This window comes from Colletotrichum costaricense (assembly GCF_030867565.1).
Source record: "Colletotrichum costaricense strain IMI 309622 chromosome Unknown Scaffold_13.1, whole genome shotgun sequence".
Classification (NCBI taxonomy): Eukaryota; Fungi; Ascomycota; class Sordariomycetes; order Glomerellales; family Glomerellaceae; genus Colletotrichum; species Colletotrichum costaricense.
This window is the reverse complement of record NW_026848242.1, coordinates 1,319,113-1,338,481: the sequence shown is the minus strand read 5'-3', so window position 1 is coordinate 1,338,481 and position 19,369 is coordinate 1,319,113. Positions and strand designations below refer to the sequence as shown.

The 19,369-nt window shown below is 53.9% G+C and overlaps 6 protein-coding genes across 6 annotated transcripts; 2 read left to right on the top strand and 4 right to left on the bottom strand.

The window, feature by feature from the left end:
- Positions 1-561: 561 nt before the first annotated feature.
- Positions 562-2,955, top strand: CCOS01_11849 (nucleolar GTP-binding protein 1; the record flags this gene model as incomplete). Its single annotated transcript, XM_060460000.1, has 6 exons — positions 562-572; positions 665-987; positions 1,105-1,236; positions 1,305-1,533; positions 1,597-2,839; positions 2,914-2,955. 6 exons carry the CDS (start codon positions 562-564, stop codon positions 2,953-2,955), a joined length of 1,980 nt encoding a protein of 659 aa, XP_060309831.1.
- A 731-nt stretch (positions 2,956-3,686) lies between these two features.
- Positions 3,687-5,592, bottom strand: CCOS01_11848 (GDP dissociation inhibitor; the record flags this gene model as incomplete). The annotated part of the gene is made up of 8 exons (XM_060459999.1): positions 3,687-3,881; positions 3,940-4,094; positions 4,150-4,689; positions 4,760-5,105; positions 5,172-5,199; positions 5,269-5,328; positions 5,398-5,422; positions 5,547-5,592. The coding sequence occupies 8 exons, from the start codon at positions 5,590-5,592 to the stop codon at positions 3,687-3,689; spliced, it is 1,395 nt and encodes a 464-aa protein (XP_060309830.1).
- Positions 5,593-6,534: 942 nt separating this feature from the next.
- On the bottom strand, positions 6,535-7,515 carry CCOS01_11847 (uncharacterized protein; the record flags this gene model as incomplete). Its single annotated transcript, XM_060459998.1, has 2 exons — positions 6,535-6,933; positions 6,994-7,515. 2 exons carry the CDS (start codon positions 7,513-7,515, stop codon positions 6,535-6,537), a joined length of 921 nt encoding a protein of 306 aa, XP_060309829.1.
- A 2,489-nt stretch (positions 7,516-10,004) lies between these two features.
- CCOS01_11846 (uncharacterized protein) lies at positions 10,005-10,353 on the top strand (the record flags this gene model as incomplete). The annotated part of the gene is made up of 2 exons (XM_060459997.1): positions 10,005-10,012; positions 10,173-10,353. 2 exons carry the CDS (start codon positions 10,005-10,007, stop codon positions 10,351-10,353), a joined length of 189 nt encoding a protein of 62 aa, XP_060309828.1.
- Positions 10,354-11,071: 718 nt separating this feature from the next.
- Positions 11,072-14,153, bottom strand: CCOS01_11845 (uncharacterized protein; the record flags this gene model as incomplete). Its single annotated transcript, XM_060459996.1, has 3 exons — positions 11,072-12,993; positions 13,066-13,365; positions 13,430-14,153. 3 exons carry the CDS (start codon positions 14,151-14,153, stop codon positions 11,072-11,074), a joined length of 2,946 nt encoding a protein of 981 aa, XP_060309827.1.
- A 1,369-nt stretch (positions 14,154-15,522) lies between these two features.
- Positions 15,523-15,732, bottom strand: CCOS01_11844 (uncharacterized protein; the record flags this gene model as incomplete). Its single annotated transcript, XM_060459995.1, has 1 exon — positions 15,523-15,732. One exon carries the CDS (start codon positions 15,730-15,732, stop codon positions 15,523-15,525), a length of 210 nt encoding a protein of 69 aa, XP_060309826.1.
- Positions 15,733-19,369: the final 3,637 nt, after the last annotated feature.

Genomic DNA, 19,369 nt, shown 5'->3' with positions numbered 1-19,369 from the left:
TCTCAAAACTGAAGCTCCGCGAAACGGATTCGCGGATAACCCCTCTATTCACGTCTGCCCCGCGGAGAGTGCCCCACCACGCAAAATTTATCGCGATAAAGTTGTGATAAGACGAGGAATCCGCACCGCCGGACCCTGCATAGCTTCAATCAACATCACAAACTCACTGATGGTTTAGTCTACTGGGGCAATTTGGAACGTACTTGTACCAAAAATTTGATGAACTCCTTGAAACCACCCATCATAGCCTTATGAGTGTAGTTAAGACTACCTTAATATATCAGCCATGTGGGCGAGGTACCTAAGGTAAGGTACTTACTTAATTGTGTCCATCAGCGTTGAGTGCACGACCAAAACCTTTGAGCGGCCACTAATGGCATGGGGTCCCTCGCCCCACCTGTCCGTGCCGATAAGATAAGCGAACGAGAGAAAAAAATTCGAGTGCAGAACACCGCCCCCCATCCCAAATACTTTGTTGTAGTTCACCGACGGTGCACCTTGACCGATCGCAACATCTGAGGACTGCTTCAAGTTTTTCCAACGCAGACCCCAGCCGCCAAAATGAAGACTCAGTACGTCGGACCCTTCCTATATGCGATCGAATTTCAAAGAGAAGCCAAATTACAAAAGAATCAATCTGTGCTAACCACGCTTTGCGCGACAGGTGGAAGGATCTCCCCCCGGTCCCCAACTCGCAAGAGTTCCTCGACATTGTCCTCTCGAGGACGCAGCGCCGGCTGCCGACCCAGATCCGCTCGGGTTTCAAGATTTCCAGAATCAGAGGCTTCTACACCCGCAAGGTCAAGTTCACCCAGGAGACCATCAGCGAGAAGCTCGGCCTGATCATCGAGTCGTTCCCTCGCCTCAACGACATCCACCCCTTCCACAAGGACCTGATCAACACCCTCTACGACGCCGACCACTTCAAGATCGCCCTCGGCCAGCTCTCAACCGCGAAGCACCTCATCGAGACCATCTCCAGAGATTGTGCGTATAATCCAGCTCTTTTCGCGAGGCCTTCTTCCCGCGTGGTGTGGGGGAAGGCGACTTTTTCGATTTTGGGAGGGGAAATGCAAAATAGCTAACCTAGTGCAATTTGTGCAGACGTCCGACTCTTGAAGTATGGCCAGTCGCTTTTCCAGTGCAAGCAGCTGAAGCGCGCCGCGCTTGGTCGCATGGCGACGCTCATCAAGCGCCTCAAAGACCCTCTGGTTTACCTCGACCAGGTTAGACAGCGTAAGTGGCAATCCGACGACACTGAGAGCGCGCACAAGGATTTTCCACTGACTGCGAGGGAATAAAAGATCTTGGCCGTCTTCCCTCGATCGATCCCAATACCAGAACCCTCCTCATCACGGGTTTCCCCAACGTCGGAAAGTCTTCTTTCCTCAAGTCCGTCTCGAGAGCCGACGTCGATGTCCAACCGTACGCCTTCACAACGAAGTCGCTCTTCTGCGGTCACTTTGACTACAAGTACCTTCGTTTCCAGTGCATTGACACCCCTGGTATTCTCGACCACCCTCTCGAGGAGATGTAAGCAAAACCCCAATATTGAAAACGCAGGAAAGGGGTTTCAGACGCTGACAGCCCATTCAGGAACACCATTGAGATGCAATCCGTCACCGCCATTGCCCATCTGCGATCCGCTATTCTCTACTTCATGGATCTCAGCGAGCAGTGCGGTTACTCCATCCAGGCCCAGATCAACCTCTTCCAGAGCATCAAGCCCCTGTTCCAGAACAAGATCGTCTTCATCGTCGTCAACAAGATCGACGTGGTCAAGCCCGAGGACCTCGACGCCGCCACCCAGGCTCAGCTCCAGGGCCTCCTCAAGTCCGGCGAGGTCGAGATGCTCCAGCTCTCCTGCAACACCCAGGAGGGCGTCCAGAACGTCAAGAACACCGTCTGCGAGCGCCTCATCGCCGAGCGCGTCTCCCAGAAGCTCAACGCCGGCACCAACAGCAGCGGCAACATTGGCGGCCGCCTCGCCGACGTCATGGCGCGTATCCACGTCGCCCAGCCCGGCACCAGCCAGCCCCTCCAGACATTCATCCCCGAGGGCATCAAGAACATGAAGAAGTACGACAAGGAGGACCCGGAGCGCCGGAGGCTCGCCAAGGACGTCGAGGCCGAGAACGGCGGCGCCGGCGTCTACAGCGTCGACATGCGCCAGGACTGGCTCCTCGCCAACGACGAGTGGAAGCACGACAAGATCCCCGAGGTCTTTGACGGCAAGAACGTCTACGACTTCGTCGACCCGGATATCGAGGCCAAGCTCCAGGCCCTCGAGGAGGAGGAGGAGCGCCTCGAGAAGGAGGGCTACTACGAGTCGGACGAGGAGCTCGACGACGAGGAGGAGGCCGACATCCTCTCCAAGGCCGAGATCATCCGCGAGAAGCAGGCCCTCATCCGCAACGAGGCCAAGATGAAGAAGCGCCTCAAGAACCAGGCCATCATCCCCCGCAAGTCCCAAAAGGTGCCCCTCTCCCAGATGGACGACGCCCTCGACCAGCTCGGTGTCGACACCACCGACATTGTCAACCGCGCCCGCGCCCAGTCCCGCCCCCGCGGCCGCTCCTCCGGCCTCTCCCGCGCCGGCACCGAGGACGTCGACATGATGGACACGGACGCCACCCCGCGCGAGCGCCTGCGCTCCCACAGCCGCGCTCGCAGCCAGAGCCGCGCCCCCATCGTCAACAGACGCGAGGACGGTGTCCAGGACGACGAGGCCCGCGACAAGGCCGACCGCCTCGCCAAGCTCTCCCAGAAGAAGCGGAACCGCATGGCGAGACAGGGTGAGGGTGATCGTCACACCACCGTATCGCTGCAAAGGCATTTGGTAAGTTTCCATCTCGTCCGCCGCCTTGGAATATCGTATCGAAATGCAAAGCAAACGCTAACCCACTACTACAGGTTGCCGGCAAGCGTGGCCTCGGCAAGAACCAGAGACGTTAAGAAAACCACCACCACCAACCCCGTCATCGCCAGCAGCGGTAGGGGTAAAAAAGACGGTAATGGATGTTTACGGAAAGAGAATAAAAGTAAATATGCTTTATTTATTTCGGGGGGGCATGGAGGCGTTTTGCGGTCTTTGTTTCGTTTTGCTGCTGCCTTGTTATTTGTCTTCTTCCATTCCTTCGTTCTCTTGCGACACAAATCACATCACATCTGACGAGGTCGGTAAAAGGCTCCCACATTTTGAATTGGGAGGCCACGAGGGATAGAAGAGAGGGAATAGGAGACGGGGAAAATCTGTGATGCCTTTTTTCTTTTTGAGAAACGTATGTCAAAAGAAAAAGCATCGTAGCATTACCAGCTTTGCGTGTGTCTCGACGTTTGATGGCTCTCTTCAAAGGCCATCAAATCAAGGACCATTGAATACCCTGAATAAGAAACCTATAAGAAAACATGAGAAGACTTCAGTGAGCCCGTCTGTGAGTGCTGGACTCGAAAAATCACAAAATATGGCATCAGTTGTACGGGCATACGGAACCGAAGAATGTGGTAAAATGGCTTGAATAACTTTGAAGAGCACCACCCTCAGATGTTTACGTCCAAGATATGTTATATATATACCCCGGATTGCCGTCTGTTATGATGTGCGAGGACACAATGCCTCTCAGACTTGCTCCCTCCTCCCCTCACCCGCTTGAAAACAAAAGTTTCAATAAAGCATCCCCTTGCGCTTACTGCTCATCCGCAACTTGCAGGCCCTCTCTCAGACCCTCAACCTTGAGCTCCTCGCCGGTGGCGCGGCGGTAGATATCCTTGACATCATCGGTCGTGCTCTCGAAGTGACTGCTGGCGTCGTAGCTCTTGGAGACGAAGACGTTGTCGCCGGTGCCGTCATCCGTGGGCTCGTAGATGGGGATCGGGGCGCCCTTCAAAAGAATTAGTACCCTGTTTCTTACACTGCGCGGACTCGGGCTTCTCTCTTACCATGAACTGCTCCTCGATCTTGCCGAGGCGCTCCAGACCTGGCTGAAGCTCGACGTGGTGGTTGGCGTTCGACTCAGCAATGGTCGAAACGATGGCAATCCAGTAGCCCTTGGGGCAAACGTTGTGTGCCGATGACACGCAGGCGATGTAGATATCTAGCTTCAATGAGTCGTGCATTCAAGTTTCACTTTTCGGTTACACTGCACTTACCGTTCTTACGGCCAATCTGGGATTGGGGAATGATGAGCTGGGAAGAGTCGGCGTCGTTGGTGCCGGCCAAGGGGTGCTTCAGAATGCAGATGGCGCGCAGAACCTGTCCGACAACCTTGACCTTTCCGGGGAAGTAGCTGGGGTCACCAAGGATCATCTTGGCCTTGGTCTCGAACTTCATCTCCTCAACGCCAGTCATAGTGGCCTTGATACCGACAGCCTTGCCGCCCTCGTACTGCACCTCGTCGACGTTGGTGTTAAGCATGTAGGTACCACCGTAGATGGCAGACAGACGGGCGAAGCCCTGGGGAAGCTCGCCGAGACCGTAGAGAGGGTAGATGTAAGGGGACTTGCCGTAGCGGGACACAGAGGTTCCGTACAGGCGGATGCGCTCGATGGCCTCGGGGGCGGCACCAGGCTTAGTGAGGTACTCGTCCGTGGTGAAGAGAGCCATGGCGTGGCCGATAAAGTCACGAGTACCGGTCTCGAGACCGAACTTGTCGTAGACCTCCTTCATGGTGACATTGTTGATGTCGAGGCCTAGCGCATGACTGTCAGTCCTGTCCCACGATTCCGCCATCCCTCGATGCTTCGAAATGTCGAAACTCACCCTTGTGTGTGCCGGGGTCCTTGCGGTCAAAGGTGCCGATCCACTCGATGAAGCTCTTCATGCGGCGCTTCTCAAAGATTCCCATCAGGGGCGAACGCAGAGCCTCGCCGGCATCGGAGGGAACCTTGGCAACAGTGGCCTTGGAGCTCTGGCCCTGCTGGACGTAGCTGCCTGCAACCTGCTTGAACTCGAGGTATCTTGTGACGTCGGTCGAGACGAGAATGTTGGTGAGCTCGCCAGCGGACATGAGGAACTTGGGGACAAGGTCGATGTTCCAGTCATTCAGACGCCCGTACTTCGTCCAGGGCTCCTCGCCCTTTGCGTAGTTGCCGTACTTCTTGTAGAGCTGCAAGTTTGTCGGGTTAGAACCCCATTCGGACGGGAGGGTAGGGAAGAGTCGTGGGTGTCATACCGTCTCGAGGTTAACCGAAGCTGCCTCACTGGTTAAGTTTAGCTAGGTTCTTCATGGGTGGAAGGCCAGATCGCGGCCTTGGAGGAGCAAGACTTACCCGCCATAGTGGTCGTTGCGGTCAATGTGGAGGACCTTCTTGCCCTTCACACTGAGGACACTGCGCGGGGAGAATAATGATTAGCGAAGCGAACATTTGAGTGAGCGATGGAGACAATAGCTTGCTTACCCAGAAAGAACACACTCAGTCAGACCTGAAGAGAGAGGACGGTGAGGTCGACCGGTCAGCCAGGAAGCTCTGTCGAGCAGTCGGGGACCCCACAGGCCGACGAGCGACGATGCGGGGCAAATAAAGGAGGATGGCGTAACGTCACTTACCAGTGCCCAGCACGATGACATCGTATTCCTTTGCAATCTCATCCATGGTTGCGGCTGAGGGGTATGTGCGTGTGTGACGGTTGTTGTTATATTAAAGTCGGTCGGTGGTTTCGCAGCGGAAGGAGAAGGGAAGAGAAAAGTATGAAGTGTTGGATGTCTGGAGAAGTAGTTGCGGCGGTGTTGTGAAGAAGAGACATGGGGGAGCAACATGCAGCAAAGGAGGATCAAGTGGGGGGGCAAGAGCCACCTACTTTGCCGTAGATTGCTAGAAACAGTTGGGTTTTGGAGGGACATGGAGGGGTTCAGCAGTGCATGCGGCAGCACATCAAGCGTCCAGTGTCACTGGGGGCCAGCCCGGTGGTCAGTGGCCAGTGACCAGTGCCAATGCTCGCTGGGGGGGCCCGTCCTGGCTCCAGTTGTACCTCCAAATGGCCCATGCAAGGTCCGCTCTCCGCCCGCTCTTCTTACTGCAAACTATGCTGGCCACTTGCTCACCGCTAGCAGACTGGACATGGACCGACCGAGGCCGTAAAGTTGCAAGTACCTTAGCTCAAAAGGTACCTCGACTTTTGTCTGCTCTGCGTGTACCTGGCGCCCTCGGCGGTGTGAGTGGGCTTGTCCCTGCTACAAGGACCCAGCTCCCGCCCTTCCCCGTCCCAGTTCTGTAACATTATGCGAATACAAGTCTCATCTATTATTCAGTTTCTCTCTGTTATGCAAGACCTTTCTGTAGATCTTATTCAATCCTTTCTCAAGTTGACCATGGCAAGCGTTGCTGTTGTATCACGCACGCTCTAAATCTTCGTCGACAATTGCATGTTGCTAGCGGTGTCAAGAGTGAGAATGATGTCTGGGGAATGACTTCCAAAATACGCCTGGCACAAAATATTCGTATCGTACAAGATTCTATACATGTCTGGATACAATGATACATGACTCTCCCGTCTGCGACCCTCGCGCTGAATGGGGAGACAACAAACAGAGCCGCTCAGATCTTCGGCTTGGGCATCGCCGGCGCAGGCTTGCTCTCAACCGGTTTGCTGGGCTTGGCCTTCTTCGCCGGGTGCGGTGGCTTCACCTTGACCTCGACCTCTTCCTCAGCCTCTGGCGTAACAGGCGCGGCTTCCTTCTTCTCTGCCTGAGGCTCGACGGACGCCTCGACGGCTTGAGCCTCGATAACTGGTGACTCGACAGCTGCGGCCTCTACCTCCTCGGCGAGGTACTTGTTGCCCTCTTCCATATTCTCGTATCCTGCCAGCGGCGTGTATGCCTCTCCTTCACCAGAGAGATTGATTTCGGGGTCGTTCTCGGCCAATCTGCGCGCATCCTCCCAGAGGTAAAAACGTTCGGTCAAGACGTGCTTGATCGCCTTCATTGTCGTGACAACCTAAACAAGCGCCGGTCAGCAGCCATCTCCGAAAAGTCATGTGGTAGACACAATACGAACCGTCTCGTCCCTGCTGTTGGCCTCGAATCCTCCGAAACCGACTTTGCGTCTCTCACGCTCGAGACTCGTCGTCGCAATGCGGTTTCTCTCCTTCAGACAGACATACCACAGCGAGTGGAGGTCTTCCCAGTTCTTTTTTCTCAGCTCCTCCACTGTCCATGCACGGCCATGAGACTGGTCCTCCTTGGGCGTGTTCAAGAGCTTGTTCTTGCCGTAGAAAAAGTCCCAGAGCCCGTGGTTCGGGTCCGTAGGAACCTCACGCTTGTAGTCTGACGGCTTGGGCAGCGTCTCCCATGATACGGAGAGCGGCTCACGGGGACCGGATCTCTTCATGGTACTGACACCTCGGAGGCGATTGTTGTCGCGGGTCTTGCGCACCGAGTGCGCAGCCGAAGTCGAGAAGCATGCCGTTGCGGTTCGGGGTTGGGTGGCCGTCGCGGGTGTCGTGGACAGCCATTGCCGAGTCTCCTGGAGGCGCAATACGCGACCTATCGACGGCCGCATCGCATTGGGGTTCGCCATCTCTGGCAATTGGTGTCAACGTGGATGCTGGTAAGGATCACGAATCCCTTTCTGAGAGCTCGTACTATTTCGCCAGTTTAGAAATTTGGGAAAGCCTCCAACCAATCACACGCCGGATCGCTGCGGCTGCGGGTGAACGAGCTACCGGATGGGTCTGTGCGGCTGTCAAGCATAGTTACAGACTTGTGGCTTGACAAACTCTTGTGTGGCTTGGATACAACCTCCTGTCCTCCTTCTTTCTTTAACGTCCTACGATCTTGCTGAACCCTAGCTTCACCTGAAGCTTCTATCATCCTTCTCCATGTTTTTGCTCCGATCATATATTCTAGTTGAGTCTTTCTTTTCATCGATTCTTAGCGTGGAAATTGGTGATAGAGGCCATCTACTCGTTGCACTCAATCTTAACCACGTAACTCCCCCGGCTTGCTACGCGGCACTTTTCGACAAGCCCTTTGCTCAGCTATTCCTAAGAGAACGACATGAACACCCTGCTCAAACTCGATCTGAGACCTTCAGTGGCGAAAATATGCCTTGTTTCTCCATTGGTGCTCGCCAATCGCCCCACAGCAGTCATCTCCGTCGGAAGCTCGCCCTCTGGATCAACGAGGCCATTGAATATGTATCTATTGACTACATATAGTGAAACGTCGATCTCTACGGACTCAATCGCCAGCTAATTCCCAGACACTCGTCAAGCTGACCCATGTCTCACTCATTGCCAAGCAAAGGAAGCCAATCGAGCAGTGCTCAGGCCGTATAGCTTGCACAGCTACACTTGCGCCACCAGGTGCTCTTGGTATATTCCATCGACAATTTCGCCATGTGCTTTTTTCCGCATGACTACCAGACCGATAAAGTCCATATAGGCCTTTTCAATCCAGTCCTAGCACCAGCAACAGCAGGGCCAGGACAAACTGGTGACCGGAGTGGTGGTATCCTTACAGGTCAACACTCAATCATGGCCGTGTTGCAGCCTACTTTCGATAACATACAAGTTCGAGTTCGCATACGACCCCAGTATGTGTGCCATAGTAACCGCCGTGAAATATAGTCGCACCGTCGTTAAGCTCTTTCTTGCCACCATTCTGGTCATTCAGACGTGCCTTGGCTGTATATCTTGTTGCTACCTAAAGACGGTGATGCCAAAAGCTGGGTTTGAACATCAGTCTTTGATATAAGTAGGCATATGAGCCTATCGCCTTTATCAATCTGGAGGTGTAGAGGAGATGACCTGGATACATCGTCCCTGTATTCTTCAAAAGGTCGCGCTGCAGCTTGCCCACTGTCCAAAGGGCAGACGGCGCGCGCACTTATTGTGCGGAGGCATTATATGTTCCGCCCAATCTCCTCCTCATCACGAATCATCTCCGGCTCCCGAAATCTTCGATTCTATACAGCTATCTCAACCACGGTCTTCAAGCCCGCTATCTCATCTACTTGGTTGACTCCCCCCTTGAGGCTCTCGAGCTCACATATTCGTCACGCCCAAAGGTCTAAAGGCCCATCTCCCCCCGTGAGAAGCGTACAAGATATCATAACCAACAAAATATCCAACGATATATCTCTCGGAAGCTCCAAATAAACGATCCTATGTTCATTGGGCTTCTCATTCTCGCCGTCGCAATGGGGCTTACCACGCTCATTGACCTTTTCCCCGAAATTGCTTATACGCCCCCTTTCAGAGACACAAAATATGTCTCTCAGTGTTACCCGGTGGAAATCAAACTAACTCTTTTGAAAAGCTAGGCTCGCTGATGTTGAAGTCGCTCGCCTGCCTTAAGCTCAGCAGATCCGGCGGATGTCATCCCCACTCCATTCGTCAAGCCTCGTGATACCATACACCAACAGAGATACGAGCGATTTGTATACAGAAACACAAGGGCAAGGCATGAATCTAGAAGACGGCGTTCCACACGAGCGCCGAGGGATCAGGGCGGTGATTGAAGGGGGAGAATACACACTTGGCAAGAGTTCACACAGCGCCGCCGAGAGTTCTTAGTTATCATCATCTCATGTGTTTGAATACAAGTTGAAAGTCCGAAATCTTCCGCTCAGCGAAGTTATTTCCAAATCCTCCGAAAGCAATAAAGTGTCAAAAACTGAATTCCTAGTCAGGAAGCCTTGACGTCCTCTCACGTCCCCACTATTTCCATCGCCCAAAGTCTCGTCAACCAATGACGATCAAGCTTTTTCCAACATCAATTCTTCCCCAGCTCATCTACGCAACAGAAAAAAAAAAGCTGCTTTCCATCAGCTACCGCCGCGTCCGACGTCCAGTCCTTCACTCGAACCTCAAGAAATCTCATCAGCGGGAAAATCCACGTTCGTGTCTACCTTGCATATCGATACCTCTTTTGGCGGAATTTCCCTCAGAAGCTGGGTTGGAAGCGCCGTATCCTCTCTACGCAGGACCCCCTTCAACCACACCCGCCAACAATCCTCATTCTCGCTCCATCTCACATACCCTCCACGGCCTCGCCAAAGACCAGATGTTCAAGTAAGCTCATGCACGCCACGGGACCCTAGCCCTCAGCCCCATCACCTCACCTCCACTCTCCTCTCCTCCCCCCCGTCCCCGCTCGTTTTCCCACGGCCCCCAAACTCGGGAACCTAAACCCTTCACCATACTCACAAGACCCCCCACGCGGCACCTACAGGGCATACAAGAACCTCACCCCAAAGACCCGCCTGGGCTTCGGCGTCGCGGTCCTGGCCTGGGGCGGCGCAGGCCTCTACTTCTCCGACCGGGCCGAGGAGAAGTACCAGCCCACGCCCGAGGAAAAGGCCGTGGTCGACAAGTACGTCCCAAAGGTCACCGTCGTCGATAGGTCCGAATGAAGCGAGTCCAGTCAGTGAGTGAGCGGGTGAGCAGGGCGTCCATTACTCGGGGAAGAAGATGATTGGATCTTGTTATTGAGGACGGAAAACATGGTGTCACCATTATCTAAGTGATTTAGAGACAGTCTTCACCGGATGTAGGATATAGGCATGGCCAAGGTGGTTGGTTGTTGAGTTTATACAGTCAAGTCGATTTTTGCAGATTCTAATGTCTAAGTTCATGCTACTAGTTCAAAAGAACAATGAAAAAAACTGTGCTGGCAGTGTTGCCTCTGCATCTCGTTTGTTTTTTCTTCGTTGTCGCGATAAAAAGGACGAGTACCACCCATTTTGAGACATCTAACATTAGACCAGACCAGCCTAGCCACGCAAACCGCCGAAACAAGTCATTATGAGCGAAAAGCCATGAATATCGTGACAACCTCATCGGGCCACCGCTGGTGCCACCCGAGAGCCTCCCAAGTTCTATCTGATCGCAGTCTAATGCAGTGCCAACTCCACCTCCCCGTCTATCGCATGAAACCACCCGCCACAAGATGCATATCAGAAGTAACCACCGTCAATCCGGCTTTGATGCAAGAGGGAATCGAGATGCTTTTCCGCAACAAAGCATATGAGTTGATGAGAACGGATCCGTGAGGAAACAAGACAAAAAAGATGAAAATGAGTAAAAAGAAACAAAACGCCGACCAAATGCAGTAGGTTTTTTTTGTGAATGTCAAAGCATGCCGCCGCCCGTTGTGCCGATGTTCGTTTGCACAGAAGGTATTCCTGGATCCTCCACCACCGCCGGAAGAGGTTTGAAAAGTCGCGCCATGTCGAGTGTCAGATTCGACACTCCAAAATCCTTGTCGATCTCTCCAACCGATCCCATATCTTCACCCCTAGACGCCCCATCCGACAATACCCATGCCTTCACCGACTTCAATAATTGCATCACCTGCATGAAACGCGCGTCCGACTCCATCTGCAGCTCTGATGACCGGGTATGCTTTAACAGGTACTTAGCAAGCCAGTAGAAATGGATGCCGTCCCTAGAGAAACCATACCTACGGACGTTCTTCGCTGATCCAGGAGGAAATTGGTTGACCATGTCGGTATCCCAGTTGGTCTTGAACTTTTGGAGGGCCATGCGGAACGATTCGTGCACATGTACCGGAATGCCCTGCAAAGCGGGATCGACAGGTGTTGCCCTGCCGCTGCTGATGCCGTTATCTGATCCACCATTCACCATCCAGTCACTCATTGGTGGAGTCGCGTAACCCTTCATCACGGCACTACCGTCCAATTGAGCTCGTCGAATCAAGGACAGGATGGCGTGAATCAAGATGAACTTTCCGTAAAGATTCGTTCTGCCTGGCTGAATCTGGTAGGATCCGTGAAGCAAAGCTTGGAGAGCATAGTCCATTTCCGGTTGCTTGCTGCGCCGTGTTCCATTTGGATTCTTTTGCTGTGCCAACTCATCTCCGTGTAAGCCCAGAGCATCCTCGCAATCCTTCTTCGTCCGTGCGTCCCACGCTGCATCATCAGATGGCAGCGGGATGTGCATCTCGAAGCTGTCAAGTTGAGACTGGGCGTTGAAATAAAGTTCCATGGCGGAGTTGCAGAGGAAGATGATGTGCATCAGGCGTATCCGCTTTTCCTGTTCAACCCACACACCCCAATCGAATGTGGAGACATCGAAGTTCTGAGGGGTAAAGTTGCTCTGGTGCAGCGGACTGAAGAGGGGCGTGCTGGTGGAGACCTCCAACAGGCGAAGACGACGAGTCTGCTCCGCCGTGGCTGGGAAAATCTCACGAGCGCTCTCACGGTGCTGCGGTGTACTATTCCAGATCAGCAGAATTTGGAGCAGCATCACAGCTTGGAGTTGCTCAAGGTCGCGATGACCGTTACTTGAGGCACCAGCGTCAGCGTTACCATTCTGCTGTTGGCCCACCGAGTTGGCCAAAAACTGCACGTCGCGAACAAGTGCGGACTTGAGGAAGTTCATCATATCGCGCACGTGATCTGGGGAAAGACGGTCAGAGTAACAGGCGCCCATGCAGCACATGCCAGCCAACAGGCCAGTATAGGCTTCCATGATACGGAAGGTGGGTGTATGGAGAATGGGAAAATGGACATGGAAATGAGTGTACTTTTCCAAGAAGTCGCGTATGTTTTCGGCGGAGAAGTATAGGTTGAAGCCGGCGCTTTCATCGGTAATCGGGGAACCTGGAGGGTAAAAAAAGTTGAGGATCTGGTTGGAGAGATGGGTAAAAGGGTCTTGGATCGATGGCGGCACGTCCCAGGTCGAGAAAAATAGGGAATCGGGGTGGTTGGAGTGGCCAAGCGGACCTTCTGTACTTTCAACGCCGGTATTAGGCTCTGGTTTGGTTGCGATCTGCGTCTGTCCAAGATTAGGGGGGAATTGAGTATGATTTGCGTAGGTTTGTTGCGCACCAGCCTGGAACATTTGAGACCAATCAAGGCCCGATTGTTGGTTCGAGTTCGACCCGCCATACATGGACATTCCATTTTGACCCGGGGGCATATTGTAGTTTTGCATCTGTTGATTCATATTGGGCGTCATGGAGCTAGGGACATTGCCGTTGTATGCCTGCTCGAAGTTGCCACCTCGGCCAGAAGCATCCATGACAGATCCTGTCAAATCCCGTCTGTCTTGGTTACTGCCATTATCAAGCCTAGTCAGGCTGCTGGCGCGCGACAACTGACTCTGATCGTTCGCAAGGTTGCTCATCCCGTCCGACACAGGCATCATACCAAAAGGCTGAACCATGCCATCCGCAGGCATGTTACCCAGACCATTGAGGTGGTTCAGACCGCCATCCTGACCAAGAGCCGCCTTCTGCGCAGCAGCGTTCTTCTTGACATGAGCCTGAGGGTGAGACAAGTGACTAGCACCAGTCGGGTTACCTCGGCGAATGGAACACTTCTGGAAGTGACGCTTGAGAATGTCACTTCGCGAGAAAGTGTCGCGACACAGCACACACATGTAGGGGCGGTCGCCCGTGTCTATTCGCAATCCGCGTCAGTAAAGGGACTGAGCTGCGTGAGTTAGTAATGGGTTATGACTTACGGCGCAGAAGATGACGCTTCAAGTGCTTCGCGTGCAAGTAGGTCTTGGTGCAGTGAGGGCAAGGGAACTTGCCATCAGCATCCTTGACCGGGATCACAGTGCTCTTGGTGTTGCCGGCGCCAGCGGGAGTAGCGGCAGGGCGGCCAGGAGCGCTGGGGAGAATGCCACGGCGACCCTGAGAGCCGACAACGTGCGTGGGCTGGTCAGCCTCGCCCATGCCACCGGGCATGACACCGCCGGGGCCGTAGGGAGAGTTCATACCGGGCTGGGGCATGACACCACCAGCAGGCATGGGACGCAGGACAGGAGGAACGCGTCCAGACGCGGGAGCAGGCGCGATGGGCTGCGGGTGAGAAGAAGCCATCGTGGTCTGGGGCAGCATGGACTGAGTGCCGTACGCCTGAGGCGGGGGAGGGTACTGGCCCATCTGCTGGTAGGGACCGCGAGGCTGCTGCTGCTGTTGCTGCTGCTGCTGAGGCTGGTACGGCGGCATGTTGTTCTGGGAGCCCGGAGTGTTGGGCGTCGCAGGAGTGCGAGGTGTGTGAGGGTTGCTGCCGTACATTTGGTTCATGGCGGCGGAGGTCTGCGGCTGCAAAGGCGGCAGAGTCTGGTGAGGCAGCGGGGAGTTGGTGTGCTGAAGTTGATGAGGCGTGATGGCGGGGGGCGACGGGTAGGAGGCCGAGGTCGTGTTTATACCATTGGTAGGGTACTGGGAAGCGTCCATGCTATCCGCGGCAGGTCTGTTGGCCTTTTGTCGAGACAAAGGCGCACAGAGCAGCTTGCTTGTTGCGAGATCGAGACGCGTTCTCACGTCTGTCTTTACGGGACTCGTCGAGGGTCTCGTGTAAAAATTTTGTGGGACAAGGACAGTCAAGTCGCCGACCCAGTTGAGATGATGATGCAAGGGCGAAAAGAGAAGTAAACTCGAGTGTAGTGATGCACAGTCGAGAAGTTCTTCAGGATAAGCTTTCCGCCAGACGAATGAAGGAAGTCGCGAACCCAAAGAAGACAACACGCGCTGAGAGGTGTTGTTTGTAAGGTGGACTTTCTGTGGTGGGATGAGGCTCCAGTTGATCCCGTTTGGAGGTGGTTTTGGGGAGGGTCGGGAGTGGAGCAGATGGGCCCCGATCCTTTTTATTTTTTTTTCTCTCGCGTTGCTCTTCGGCAAGAAAAAAAAAAAGCTGTCAGGTACCTGGTGCCGCCGAGAGGGGTGTGAAAGAGGGGTGTGTGAGTGGGAAGGAAAAAAGTGGTCTTGCCGGGGTGGGTGCCGAGGGTGTGAGAGGCAGGAACCGTTGAGCAATGGTCACTCCGTCCAAAGAGGTGGAGGGGGGAAAAAAGGGAAGAAGTGGATTTGGACGTCGCCCCTTCTGGGAGGAGTGGATCCGGCTTGGTCTTGGTGAAGGGCCTTTTTCGGAGAAAGTGTGGGAGGTTGGCCGTTGGTCGGAATCCTGGTTGACGGATAATGGATCGGTAGGTGACGAAGGGAAAGGTGGGCAGGAAGCAGACCAGGGTGGGATGGTGGTGTACCGGTGGATTCTTCTTCCTTTTTGTGCAAGGAAGGCACGAAGGGTAGGATACTCCGATACTGTACGGTATCGATGCAGGTGACTGCGAATGGCAAGTTGCTTGTGTTTCTGCTCGCGTTGTCGAGTAGGTAAGGTTAGGTAGGGTTCAACGAGTACCTCGACTTCTTGGGTGGTAGAATAGAGAAGAGAAGACTTGGCCGAAGCAGAACAAGAAAGTTGGAGGTCACCGCGGTCCAAGATCAAAGCATCTGAGTGAGGTGCGGACGGTATGAAATTTTTGGGGGGGTGTGTGTGGATGCGAAAATGAAAATCAGTGAGGTGGGTGACTTGGAAGGTGTGGGAGGTGGACGTGGGAGGGTGACCCGTTTGGCTTCTTTCCTTTTTTGCACTCAATCCACTTTGGGGCTAAGGTAATAAATATCAGAGGATTTGCCGGATTCTTGCCTGTGTGTCCCGTTTCGAGGACTGATTCTCGGTGATGGAATTTTGGTCGAGTCAGAGTCAGCCGTGCCGTCAAAGAATAGGTAAGCGGCAGATTGATGACGAAGACGAACAAGAGGGCAGGGCTCAATGGACAGAGAAGAAGTGAGAGGTGGCAGGCAAAAGGCAGGAAATTCCGAAAGAGAAGGAAACTTTACTAGGCACACCTACACGCAGAAGGAAGAATAAATTACGCAGACAGCCCAGGACCGCGCAAAAGAAGGAGAGAGACGGGAAGAGACCGCGCGACGAGACGACAACAGCTGCGCAGCAAGCCAGGAAGGTACAAGCACCCATGTTCCGTCCTGATTTCCAAGGGCAGTTGAGAAAATTTTGAGGAAGCGCCTGCCAATGCCTGCGTCTGCCTGGGCACGCCTGCCTCGGAGACCCGACGTTCGATGTACACAGGGCGAGCACTGTATGGTCAGATCTACGGTGTATGCCCGTAGTAAACGCAGAGACGAGGCCCTTGAGGAATACCTGAGGTACGCGATTCAAGAGACGGTGGTGTGTGCTGGGAAACAAGACAACACGGGAGGGAATGGGAGAAAAAGGTGAGGTAATGCGAACTTGGGTGCTTGGTTCGGTCGACGTCCATTGTGCAGGCGAGTGTCAAAAATCGAACTAGCTACACCTAGTAATCCATTCACGTCTGTTCGCCTGAGGAAGGCGGTACGGAACAAGATACCTAGCCGAGGGAACCTGTCAGTATTTGCACAGGGTTCACGCCTACCGTTACTCTGGTCTGCAACAGGGCGCGAACCCTTTTTTCGTTTTCCTTTCGACCTGAGGTGCACCCGGTATCGCAGCTACCTTGGAATAAGGTACCTCCTCAACCACCGTCTTTCCGCTGCTCATGTCTGGAACGGGTAGGTATCTACGCAGGAGGTAAGCCTGCGTGCGGTATCACCTTAGTTTGGCGCTTCACAACCTAACGAGAGGGAGATGACTGGGAGAGAGAAAGTAGAGATTGACGGGAGAGAGAAACAGGCATAGCATTGTCAAGGCCTGCATTAGATCGACCGGGCTATGCACTGCTATATTATTATGCTCGACGCTGCCATGTTCCCCTTGACTATAAACGGTCGGATGCACATCATCTTTTTTTCTGTGCGCTCTTTTCTAGTTACCTCACCTCACCGTATCTACATCGTGACTGAGTAGTGCATACCTAGGTTGGCGAGTAATGATCGAATGGTTTAGTTGGTATCGAGTCACTTGTCTCACCGTCTGCTTTTACCGTAATATGAGTCTAATTCCCCGAGCAATGCTACATGCCTCGCGGTAGGTTCGTTATTAAACGCTGATCCAATCCTCCAGGGAAACCCTCCCCTCGATGGTATCTCATGACTTCAGCCTTCATAGCTCCCAAAAGGAAAAAAGGAAGAACAAAAAAGTCGCAAAAACAAGGACGGGACATTTAAACTTTCTCATCATTACCATCCAGATGACAGCCTTTTGCACGATTTCAGGGAGGTGAAGGCGACAGCAAACCTAACAGGTCAGTACCTTGGTGGTTGGTACATGCAGAGTTCCGTACGTTTCTTCAAGACGGTTCTCCTGCGGCGGTATCATGCCATGCCAACCATGCCGTGCTAAGCCAAGGTAGTAGCGTCTGTCTGTCCGCCTTCCTTGCTTAAGATGCCCTGCCCTGGCGCTTGCCATGTCTTTCTATTGCCAGTTTGCCGTGAGCATGGGCGGAAAGAACTCCGCATCCGCACACCTTCCTGAAAATGAAACCGCATTTGAGCAAAAGGCCTGGCACGCTGGCTCACTGCACCTGCACCACTGTGTTGTGTCGTGTCGCATTGGATTGGATTATATCGTAAGAGCCTGAGGCGATTCCAGCGAGGGAAGGCACAGTACGGATATTCTTCGTGGTTTCGTACTCATCGTCCGTACTTCTTACTCGATGCTAATCTGTGCCTGCCGAGCATTTGTGGCTCCTTCCTTGTCGACGGGGAACATGAACTTGCTCGAGTCTTGTCCCGGTTTTATTTCCTTTCTTCGAATTCTTCCAATACTTCCATGACCCCCCTTTTTTTCCCCCAATTCCTTTGGTCCCCGTCCTGGTTGTCGTTCCTCGTGCGTCTTTGCCCCGAACCAGCAAGAAAGCATCCACCACCCTTCCCAGCCCCCGGGTTCGGTATGAGTACGTCTCGAGTTCGTAGGTACTCTGTGTACGGAGTAGAACATTTGCCCTAGCCAGACAGCCGAGTGACCCTACCACCACCATTCCCGCCATGTATCCGACCCAACTAAGATGGCTAGAGATCCATCTTTACACAGTAACTCCCCCCCCCCCCCTCCCTCGGGGCCTAACAGTGAACAACGTCCACCATCGCACCTCAGAAGTTACCTTGCTTCCTACCTTAGGGTCCACCCGCCCCGAACTATCCCACCTGGCACTACCGCTGTGCCGCTGTGGTTCCCACGCTGACACGTTGCTGGCGGTGTCATTCAGTGGCTTCTTCCCCCAAAAAGAGACATGCCCTGTGCAGACTGCAGCATGCACTCCCGCGAATGTGGTCCTAGTCTCCCACGACCATGCTCCTCTCGATTACCGTCAGCTAGAGTAAGTGGCCTGTAAGGTAGGTATGGCCCACGGGTACGATGGATGGTGAGGTTCCTTCCCCAAACCCAAGGAACATACGAAGTACAGGTAAAGTATCCGCCAGAAGGAGCAGCCGCCCGCCCGCCATCTCGACCCCTCCTCGTCCCGTCTCGTTACCTTACGCCGTCCACCCCCAAAAAAAGACCCCTCCCCTCCCCAACTCCCGTTTCTTCATCATGAGGATACCGTACGTGCGTGGGTGGATTCCGGGTTGGATTCCACCTGCAGGCCAGCACGCGCCAGTAGATGTGATGAACCCTTATTCTTGTCTTAATGCTGCCAATTGCACTTCAACATATCATACTATATCGTGTCGCTCTCTCATCACCACCACAGCCAACGCACAGCTACTCGAAACAGCGTTGTCATCCTCTCGGGGTTCTGCTAGCTTTCCGTATTTCGGCCTTCCTTGGATGCCGCCCGGCTGTTTTCTTGTTACAATGCACTTGACACACCCACGACACACGATACACGCGGTTGAATCGCTCCAATTCGTCTTCTGGCGGCCTTTCCTACACCCAAAAGCCGCCGGGAAAACACTAATCATTACGTCAACCCCTGCTAATCCTATCATCAGCGCGAGCTTCGTCGCTCATTCACATTGCTGACAACCTGGACTATCCATGTCGCACCGCCTAGGTGGCCACACAATCATCAAAATTATCTTGGACGACACCCACACGAGCTCTCATCACCGACATTGACCATCCAGACAGATTACAAACCATGCTGCTACTCTGTACAGTACGCACGGAAAACCCGCCGCTTCCAACGGTTCATGGCCATGGGTGTCCTTCCAATTGGACAAGGTAAACCTCTCTGACCATGCTCGCCCAAAATTGATGAGACGATTGCCAACCCTGCAAGCGTCACGACCGCCGCACGCGAATCGACGTGGTATCGTTACTCTGCACTGCTGCAGTCCGGCCACGGCACGCTCAATGTATGGGTACCTGAAAAGGGCAGGGCAGGGTAGGGCACCTTGCTGCCCACTGCCTTGCTCGCCGCCTCGAGATCCGAGGTACCCGCCAGCTGCATCTTACGAGGATCTGCCCCTGCTCTGTGGATGCACCAACCATGCAGATGCTCGCTGGGCGTGGGATACTGGGCGGCATTCAGACCTATCTTCTCATTCGGGAACTCCTCTTGGCAGCACCTGCTGTCTGTCTGCTGCAGAACAAAAACACGCGTCAGGGATGTGGCTGCATACGCGGTACATTAAAACCGCGCACAAGTCAACCTTGATATTAGGCTCCTAGCCGTACGGATGTACAGGCGATGGTCGGCTCGTTCTGACATCCCGAGTGTGCAGCAGCAACA